Below are 10,672 nucleotides of genomic sequence, written 5' to 3'. Positions count from 1 at the left end.
CATATCATACATACTAATCAAAATGTTGAAAAATAACAAATGTCATTTTTAAGGAGTTCTGATAAATGTAATTTATTTAGTATATGATAGGAGTAGTTGATTACATGACAATATTTACCTGATTAAGAATTTTTTTTTTAAATAAATAATAGCATAATTAGATAAAGTATTTACATAATTTTTATGGCAATTCTATATGTCTAACCTAGAATTTGATACGTTTAATTGTATAAAAATTGATATAGTCAATTTTTTAAAAAATATTAGTATTTTTTGTTTAAAAAATCATGTATTCGACAAATTTAAACACGATAATATATACTTTCATTAATTTTTCAAAGTTATAGTTTTATATGTATTCTATACTAATCGTGTATTGCATAAGTTTTTATAGTAGAAAAAATTAAGAAAAAAAAAAGTAATACGGAGTAATAATTAATAATGCGGAGTATAATAATAAAAATAATTAAGGAGAAAATTACCTCCCGAAAGAACAAAGAAAATAGAGAAAGGTTCCAAAATTTGTTTCTCTTGGGTCATCTCTTCTCTCTCCTCTTCTCCTCCCCTCTCCGTCTCTCTTCTCTGTTAATCCCGATCCATCCATGGGAGGGTAGAGCAAAAAAAGCTTTCATCTCTTCCTTTAATGTCGTTTTCGATTATGCAAACACCTAATTCTTCAATCCATTTGAAAACCTAAACCCTCTTAAATCTTCCTTTTTCGAAATTAAATCAATCAATTTATTCAAAAGTTTAATCACCATTTTAATCAATCAATTGGAAAATCCCCAGATTAGAAAATTTAATCACATTAAATTCATAGCGAGTCGAATCTGAAGAAAAGAGGGAAAAGAAGGGGAAAAATTATAAAAGAATTGATTGATTGATTGATCGATCGAATGGTGAAGAGCTTGTGGGGGAGATGGATGGAAGATTGTTATTGTTGTGGAAGAATAAGAAGAACAATAATGAGAGTGAATGAAGAACAAGAAGAGAGGAGAGTAAAGAAGAAGAATCATCTAAATAAATTGTTGAGAAATCATAGGAGAGGATGCAGCTGCATTTATCCCCGAGCATGAGAAGTATAACAATATCGAGCAGCAATAACAATGGATTCGTTGACTCAATGAAGATCAAAGTTGCAGCTCGTCACTTCTCATATCGCCACCTTTTTTACCTCATTTTATTCTGCGCTTGTTTCTTGCCTTTTGTCTTCATCCTCACCGCTTATGCTACCCTTGAAGGTGTCAACAAGTGTTCTTCGTTTGGTACTTTTTTTCTCTCTTGATTTGATGTTTTTTTCATTGTCTGGATGTTTCTGTTTTTGCTTTTATTATTTGTACTTGATTATCCAATCTTTTGCTTATGATTGTATTGATATTGAGTGGAAATTTTTTGGTTTTGCTTGGCTTCAACTTTTGAGAAAGAAGAAGCATAGCTTGGTTACCATGGTCAATCAGAAAAACTTATTTCTTATCACCAACAAGATTAATGTTGCCTAATTCGACCCCCAAACTCTCCTATGTGGGATACACTTATGGCATTGGCTAACGGAATGGAGGAATGGAAGAAGCATTGGTGATGAATGATTCCGTTTTCTAGCCGTATTGATAGGGATAGTTCCTAGGTTTTGTATCTTTTCCTATTTCAAAAGTAGGAATCAATCTGGATCTTTTCTTTAACTTGTTGATTATAATTGTTTTAGTGCTTTTGTTTATTTCTAATGTGTAGTGCAGTTTATTTTATTGTTGATTTTTTGGTTGTTTTATATGAAATTTTCTTTTCTAACAATGCTATTGACAGATAATAATCTGTAAACAGTTTCACAAATTGTGATTCTAGCTTGAACCTGGCTTTGGCTTATCATCTATAATTGAACTGTGGTCTCATAATTGTGAGGATGTCCAATCAGTTTAGATGGGCAAATTATTTCTCAATTAGTTTTTCATTATATATATGCATGAATATTTTTGTAATTTGTGTTGATTTGTGTTCCAAATATGGTATTATTTCAATTGGTATCTGAACTGCTTGAGAAATTTTTTTTATGTCAAATTGTTCAAATCAGTTGGTGCAAAAGAGGTTGGTACTAGTATTAAGAGTTGCTAAAGTTGCGTCAGCCCAAATAATAACTTCATATTTTAATTTTAGCTTCACTCAAAGATATATGTTCCATAGTATGGTCTGAGGTTGATTATTTTGGTTGTTATTTTCTGTGCAATATACATTGGGGAGTTTGTAGAGTGACTCTATTAATTGAAAGTCTTCTAAGCACTTTTAAACATAAAATTTCATTTTTCAGATTTTTTTTATCATATCTTTGATATGCGCTTTGAATTTCATTATTTTTGTATATGATCAGTCGTAGTAGTAGAATTTTTTAAGCCCTTGTCAGTATTCCAATGTGACCTAAAAATTGTCACTTGGTTAATAACTGAAAACACTTACTAGGACTAAATTTGCTTTGGTTTTTCCACTGAAGAGTTTGTATGAGATATATGTTTCTACCTTGTCCTCGATGTAATATGTGCTATCCGTTCTTCGTGTTGGAAATTCCTCAGCATTGGCTGTTAGAGCCATCTATGGTTTTAAAGTTTCATGGTTTCTATTTTTGGATAGATCTCTTTAGCTGAGCACTTCTTTTTGTCCTTTCTGAGGATAACATTACTACAGTCTACGGTAGCATCCCATAATTACTCATGAAATTCGAGAACTTGTTGTACTTACCATTATGATTATAATCTCATGAAATTACATATATGTTGCAAGGTTTCTTTTTTTTTTTTTTTTTTAGTCTCTTCTGACTTTCTTGTCAATTAATGAGTCTATATGCAAACCCTTGGTTACTGATCAATTGACCAAATGATTGAAACTTGATTTGAGTGGAGTAATTATTGAAATATAATTGCAATTTTTGTTGTTTCTTTGTTTTCAACCCATATTTTATTCATCTTTTATGCTCGACTTTGCGCTGCAGATATTGTTATTAATTAAAAATCCCGTCTTTGATTGATTTACCCTATTCTTATGCCGCCTAATCATCATGGAAACATTGTATTGACTTCTTTCTTTTCTTTTATGTAACAGATTGTTTAGGTAGGCGTTTTGGTCCCAGACTCCTAGGTAGAGATGATTCTGAGGTAATTCCTTTGTGAAGTTCTAATTTAGTAATCCTTATCGTTATGTAACTTGAAATAATCTCTTATGTCATTTTTTCTTTCATCATGTAAAGGTGCTGGTTAGAGACTTTCACAAAATTCTACATGAAGTTAATTGTGAAGAGATACCTCCCGATCTAAAGCTTCCAGAATCATTTAATCAGCTCGTGTCTGATATGAAGAGCAACCAATATGATGCAAAAACTTTTGGTTTTATCTTGAAAGGAACGGTACGTATTATTCTGTCATAGTGTTACCTAAGTCGCTATCTGATTCTCTATTGATTAGCAATATGGTATCTAATTTGCCTTTTGAATTAGTACCCTATTTAATTCACCTTTTGATGTAGTACACTAGTTAATTCACTTTTTGAATTTGTAATTTGTCAAAAATTGGCTAAAAATAAACCAGAACGAACCATAAATCAATTGTCTAAATTCAAAAATTTGGGGATTCGCAAATTAGGTGACGATGTTGTTTTTTTACTCGTCCTTTTGTTTCTCATGGAAAGTTGTAATAAAATGGATTTTGGAGATTTTTGACCTGTAATCTCGCTAGTTTTCCAGGGTATATTGATCTTTATATTGTTATACTTAAATGAATATAGTTAACCAAGCAACACAGGTCGTTCTTTATTCCCGTTTAAAAAATATTTGAAGATGTAACTTTACTAATAAAATTATTCACTCCGAGAGTGTTTGCGGTGTCATAATTATATTTTGTCGCATGAAACTTCTTTTCTAGTGCATCCTCAATTACTTTGTGTTGAACTTAGGAGTGATTTTAACATTTTTCCAGACTCTTTGTTGCTGAAAAAACTTTATCCATACACGAAGAGCTCTAGTACATTAGTTTAATATGAAAAGAAGTTTCAACAATCTAGGTCCACTTGTGACTTGAGACTTTTTTATTTCCCAAATGCTTTCCTTGCTGGTTAGATTAATATGATACTTTTAGTTGTTAGTTGTGTCATTGTTCAAAAGAAAAATTAATAAAATGTGAAGGTAGTGAAGGAATATCTCCTGTTTCTTTTTATTAAAGGTGAGAATCACAAGAGTCTTTGTGATGATAATTTGAACTATTTTAAAATAATCATTTTGTCAACAGCAGAGGACAATCGTCATATTTTGCCTTTTGATTTTCAAGTGTAAACTTGAAAATTCCTTAAACTTTTTCATCATTAAATATTTCCTTTGGTAATTTATCTTCATCACAGTTTCCTAATTCTGTATAATTGATTAATCTGGAAGCACTAAGCATCTTGGGAAGTTAGTCTATCCTGGCTTTAGGAGGATGATAACTTTTTCAAAGGGGTAAATCTGTAGTTTAGATATTAAAATACACTATATAATCAATTTTATTACCATATAGTATCTTGACGATCTCCACCAACGAGTGCTATGACCAATGTTAAACGAAACGAAATTCAACTCTACGAGAAAAAAAACAAGAAACAAAAAACTCGAATTTAATATTTCGGAAACTTAGTAATCGGAATTTTATCCAATGCAAGCTAAGATAGGGCCATGATATTTTCCAAATAAATTAATCATAAGTAGGAAATATAATCATAACATCAATCATAAACAAAAGTCTTGTATCACAAAAGTCAAATATAATATAACTATAACGGCGGAAGAAAAAAGACGTTTTTCAATCTTGATCACAACTGAAAAATGAGAAACGTTAATGTAGAGTTTCGAATCGCGTTTCCGTTTAGTTTTGTACGAACGGTTCAAAACACGATACAAGGCATAACTTTGCATTTTGCACTTCATTAGCACATTCCAAGCCCATGTAAAGGAGTAAAACATTGTCATATCTTAAGACATGAGCCAAATTAAGATGGGGTCACATCTTTAAAGTATTAGATGTTTTTTGTTAAAATTTATACTTTAACATTAATGTTCAGAAACACATGTAAATCCATTGAAATAGTATATAAGGGCATCACGAACATACCTTGTTTATGATCCATAGTGGCGATGTATAATGTCGGAAAACCTCTAGATTGGAAGCTTAATTTAAACCTTTTGAATGCAATGTTTTATATTTGATTGTGATTTCCCCTTAAGTCTCCAATGATAAGGATATGGAGATAAAAGTGTAACTTCTTTATAAAATGATATCGCATCATATCTTTTTTCCTTTATGTCTATTTATAGAGACTTATGAGAACCAAGAGAAATGTCTTTTTTACTTAAATGAGAATTGTTGCAACACATGCATTAGGGGCATAACCTCTATCTAATTAACTTTAGTGTAATATATCTAATTTGCCCCGTCACAAAAATAGATTATTACAACACTATCTACACTTTATAGAATTCATAACATTATTGCCATTAATTCCCATGTATTTTTATTTAGTGTAGATATTGAGGTGTGAATATGGTTTGAGTTCCATTGCTCTTGAAGGGCTTGTTTATAGAATCTTTGTTACTTAACAGATGGAGAAACTTGAAAGAGAAATTAGGGAAGCCAAGTTTGCAGAGCTGATGAACAAACACTTTGCTGCTAGTTCAATTCCCAAAGGCATCCATTGTTTGTCTTTGCGTTTGACAGATGAATACTCTTCTAATGCTCATGCTCGGAAACAGTTGCCTCCTCCGGAGTTGCTCCCTCTGCTTTCTGACAACTCTATGTACCATTTTGTTTTGTCCACGGATAATATTCTAGCTGCTTCTGTTGTGGTTAATTCTGCTGTTCAATCATCCTTGAAACCTGAGAAGATTGTGTTTCATGTTATCACTGACAAGAAAACTTATGCTGGCATGCATTCTTGGTTTGCTCTAAACTCCGTTTCACCTGCTATTGTTGAGGTGAAGGGTGTTCACCAGTTTGAGTGGTTGACACGAGAGAACATTCCAGTTCTTGAAGCCATAGAAAGCCATAACGGAATCCGGAATTACTACCATGGTAATCATGTGGCAGGAGCCAACCTCAGTGAGACTACTCCACGAAGTTTTGCTTCAAAATTACAGGCAAGGAGTCCGAAGTACATTTCATTGCTCAACCACATCCGGATCTATTTGCCTGAGGTAATTGTCATATGCAAGGATCTTTTCTTGTCAAACTCTGCTGCTTTATTTTTCTAGATGTTGGATCCTTTACACTTTATGGATGGAGGGGAGTCTAGAAGTAGCATGAGTAGAAATGCTGACTTACAAGAAAAGATAAGGGATAATGGTTGCCGAATGTTGGGAGACCCGAGGCTAATCAAACTTCGAAAATATTGTTTTTGTTGTCTAGCACTTTATCAAGCTCATTTCATTTTCCTTTTTTATTTCCTCCATCCCCGCCCAACCCCTGCACCTTCTGTCCCCCTCCAATATACACGTACATTAAAAAAAGGAAAGAAGTAAGCATTTGGAATAGTGGATTGTTGCATGTTTCTTCCATCATTGTTTTCACCATCTTTCCATTAAGGAGTATGGACAATACATCTTTGTTATGCTTTTCTTCTCTTCAGTTTTTTTTTAATGAAACCTAGACTTCAATGTCTTGTGCATTCCTTGTTGTAATCAAGCTCTCTCTGTGTGTGTGTAAAAGGTAGTCATAAAGGGGTAGTGAAAGGGATTTCCCTTCATGCAATTTGGGAAAACTCAATGGGATGGTTAGAGTATATTAGGACACCAAATAGGCTCTTCTCTAACAATTGCGTTATCTTGAGTGATTTGCAAAAATATACATAACGGGCGTCAGTAATAATTTTGTTGACTTCTGTGTTAGACGGTTGTATGAATTTTTTTGGTTCCTATGTCAAGTATTTTTTTTTACTTTCTAGAAGTTCCCATCTGAAGCATCCAGTATTTCTGCTCTATAATAAAAATCAATTTCCCTTTAATTAGAAATCCAAAGACTAAAAAACATATAATATGCGACTACATTGAGTTGCTTAAATTAATAGTTCAAGAAATTGGAGAATATTGTTATTACATTCCCTATCGAGTACCTATTAGATTGAGAACAATGGTGCTGAAGGATGCACTATTTATTTATCAAGTAACTAATACTTTCTTCGTTTTTCTAATACTTGCAATATGTGGAGACACAAAATATTAAGAACAGAAGATAGAGCGATATCAAAGGGGGCCGTGTGATGAGGAGAGAGATATGAAAAAAGAAAAACTGTTCCGGGTAATTGCATGTTGTCACTTCCATAAAAGAGGATGTAGGAAATATTAATTGACCAACTAATTATTCTGTTTCTCTACTGCAACTATGCTGGAGTGTTTGATAGAACTATTTCAGAACGTGCTAGTAAATTGATTCATATTGCCTATCTTCAGGTGCCCTTTAAATTTCATCTAGGCCTTCATGGAGTTTAGATTGTTGGTTTTCTACTTCTGTGTATCTATATCTTTAGTGGTGTTGCCCATGTTTTTATTTCTTGGCCCAGGCAGGTTCTTTATTTGTCACTTCTTTGTAGGTTATCTATTGTTTATGGGGTATGCTCATTTTGATAATGCAGCATGACGTTCTTTCATATGTTCTCGATTTGTTATGATAGTGTAGTCTGAGTTTCTTTTAAGGTAGTTTTCCTTTATCAAGTGGTTAACACTTATTCTGGCATGGTTTGGTGCAGTTATTCCCAAATCTGGACAAGGTGGTGTTTTTGGATGATGATGTGGTAATTCAGCGTGATCTGGCTCCTCTTTGGGATATTGACCTTGAGGGGAAGGTGAATGGAGCTGTAGAGACATGTATAGGTGAGGACAAATGGGTGATGTCCAAGAGATTTAGAAATTATTTCAATTTCTCCCATCCTCTCATTGCACAGCATTTGAATCCTGATGAATGCGCATGGGCTTATGGGATGAACATATTTGATCTACGTGCATGGAGAAGGGCAAACATTAGGGACACTTATCATTCCTGGCTTAAGGAGGTAATAATGTTAAGATTTCTTTTAATTATATTCTTCTGCCTTTTAATGCTGTGATCAGAATTGGCATTGTGTGGAAGAATGGAGCATGAAAAGCCTATATAATGTTGTTGGACAGATGAGTAGTTTAATGATATCTTTTTGTTGTTTAATCTTGTTGAATGTCGTTTAATGCTGTGCACTTGATTGAATTTGGTACTATTTACAATTGGTATTAATTCTATTTTACCAATTATACAAAGCACTTACCAATTTGAAATATTTATTGAGTGTTTTTGGACAGATGTGTAGTTGTTTAATTAGTAATTGGCATTAATGTGGCTGATTAAAGTTGGATGGGTTGTGTACTTGTGTCTGGCAAATGAGAGTGTTGTTTCTTTCCCTTGCGGCATTTGTTATTCTCATCTTTGTAAATAATAATTCGCATTGGGGTGGGGCACAAAATTTAGAAGATGATGTTTGAGGTAGAATAAAAGTGAAAGTGTTAGTGTGAAAAATTAGGGGAGGTATGGTCATTCCATTACACCAATACCATTAAGTGGCTTCCACCTATGGTGGGGTTGAAGAGGGTCGTATGTGCGCAACCTTATCCTAAACTAACAAATAGGTTGTTTCCGATTGACCATGGTCTATTATAATGAGTCATAATGAGCACATGATTGATGAGCTGTTTTACTTTAGTCCATTATAATCCGAAAGTACAATCAATCTTTAGCCGCATCAAAATGGGGGATGTTTGGGGAGGGAAAAAATTTAGATTTAGATGCAAAGAGGAGTTGTGAACTCATAGAAATGTGAAGCATTTGGGACTACCTTGATAAAAAAGAAAAAATTGTTTGAGGTATTAAAGGACAATCAAGGTTGACTTCTTAAGAACTTTGAATATAATATGATACAAGAATTTTTATATGATGCTGTAATAAGAATTTTCCTTGTTTTCAATGGGTGTTGATTACATCTGGACTTTATTGTCTTCCATTCTACAGAACTTGAACGCAAACCTTACCATGTGGAAACTCGGAACTTTGCCTCCAGCCTTGATTGCATTCAAGGGCCATGTTCACCCTATCGACCCGTCTTGGCATATGCTTGGTTTGGGCTACCAGAATAAGACAAATCTTGAAAGCGTGAAGAAAGCGGCGGTTATTCATTACAATGGTCAGTCAAAACCTTGGCTTCCAATTGGCTTTGATCATCTCCGATCATTTTGGACCAAATATGTCAATTATTCTAACGATTTTATCAGAAATTGTCATATATTGGAGACATAGCCATCAGTATACTACATTAGTTGCGAGAGGAAAAGAGGCAGGATAAGAAAGCATAATTGGTGCCCTGCTTCTGGTTTACTATTTTCCTAATGACTAGAAAAGCTGTTAAAATTGAAGTGAGGGGCATCATTGAATTTTCCAGAGGTATTTGATGTTTAGGCTCGCAAATGGCTTCCCAAATTAAATGAGGTGGTTTGGTGTACGAGATTGATAGCAAGGCTCGAGATTCATTTTTTCCATATGTATAATATCTACTCTTTGATTCTTTTTGGTTGAGAAAGGACAGTAATGCTCTTTCTGTGGGCTTCGCACGTGTTCTGGGATATATAGTTCAAATAAAATGGAAGATACCATACTACAACAGCAACAGAAATATTGCCCTTCCTGAATTTTTGTAGCTCAGTGCATCAATTAGAAGGCCATGCTGGACTTCCGATTAGCTCTCCGGGGATGGTCCCTCATCTGCTCAAGAAAAAGATTGGGATATAGTTTAATTCTTTTCTCTTTCAATATCATTTTTTTGTCCTTGTTTCTATTTACTAGATTTTCAATTTTAATTTTTGGCTAGGGTAAGATTTGTTTTCTGCTACAGGTACCTTGTAGTTGGGAATTATTGGTACGTAGATCATATTATTTTTTCTTGTACGATTCTTGGGTTATCTAAATGTGCAGGAATTTCTTTCATAAAGTACCACATTTCACATACGACAGTGATTAGTTATTTCCATTACAAGTACTGTTTTGTTGTTTCACAAACGGGGTTTATTTTTAGTGCAGCTCATTGTTAATTGTGAAGTTTTGTGGGTAGATTTTGAGTATGTTCAACATATTTAACCGTATAGGGCCGCAAAAAATTTAAAGCCTCAATATTGAATTTCAAGGTATATCATATATGTTATGCGTTTTAGATACAAAGTTAGAAAATATCCTAATTTTTGAAATTGTATTAAGCCTTTAAACAATTTGTCAAATTTTGCTCCGCTCCCGGTCAATAATCAATACATTTCTCCCTCATTAAGCAATATCTTAGATTCCAATGTGAAAACTTTATAATCCAATGGTGCAAAATAAGACTTGACTAAAACAAATGTTGCAAAATGAGACTTCACTATTTACGAAATCACTTGTACAATAAACTTATAAATACTCATGTTTGGTGAACTAATTGGTTGAAATAGCTTATAAATATGAATGAGCTGTTTTTGAACAAATTGTTCATAGCAGCGGTATCTAAATTAGCTTGTTAAACCAGTTAATAAAATCAACTTGTCAAATCAACCACTTTAATTAGCAATCAGCCGTTTCTCAAACGACGCCTCAATTTTTTCATCCATGTATTATCAATAATTTGCTGAAAA

General features: G+C 33.3%; 1 protein-coding gene across 2 annotated transcripts; it reads left to right on the top strand.

Moving 5' to 3' along the window:
• Positions 1-479: 479 nt before the first annotated feature.
• On the top strand, positions 480-10,260 carry LOC130804018 (probable galacturonosyltransferase 13). Of its 2 annotated transcripts, none has more exons than XM_057668306.1 (6): positions 480-1,241; positions 3,085-3,137; positions 3,230-3,385; positions 5,606-6,196; positions 7,744-8,046; positions 9,030-10,260. In XM_057668306.1, exons 1-6 carry the CDS (start codon positions 1,049-1,051, stop codon positions 9,312-9,314), a joined length of 1,581 nt encoding a protein of 526 aa, XP_057524289.1. In that variant the 5' UTR covers positions 480-1,048; the 3' UTR covers positions 9,315-10,260. The 2 variants fall into 2 exon arrangements, with proteins under 2 accessions (XP_057524289.1, XP_057524288.1); XM_057668305.1 differs by having other exon boundaries at positions 480-1,265; positions 9,030-10,253.
• The last annotated feature ends 412 nt before the right edge of the window (positions 10,261-10,672 follow it).

The sequence above is a fragment of the Amaranthus tricolor genome, chromosome 17, assembly GCF_026212465.1.
Source record: "Amaranthus tricolor cultivar Red isolate AtriRed21 chromosome 17, ASM2621246v1, whole genome shotgun sequence".
Lineage (NCBI taxonomy): Eukaryota > Viridiplantae > Streptophyta > Magnoliopsida > Caryophyllales > Amaranthaceae > Amaranthus > Amaranthus tricolor.
The sequence above is the reverse complement of the archived record's forward strand: the minus strand, read 5'-3'. Positions and strand labels throughout refer to the sequence as shown.

Coding starts and splice junctions, on each gene's coding strand:
- LOC130804018 (XM_057668305.1), top strand. CDS start 1,049: ATGCAGCTGCATTTATCCCCGAGCATGAGAAGTATAACAATATCGAGC. Junction 6,197..7,743: donor TCCGGATCTATTTGCCTGAG/GTAATTGTCATA, acceptor GGTTTGGTGCAG/TTATTCCCAAATCTGGACAA. Junction 8,047..9,029: donor ATCATTCCTGGCTTAAGGAG/GTAATAATGTTA, acceptor TCCATTCTACAG/AACTTGAACGCAAACCTTAC.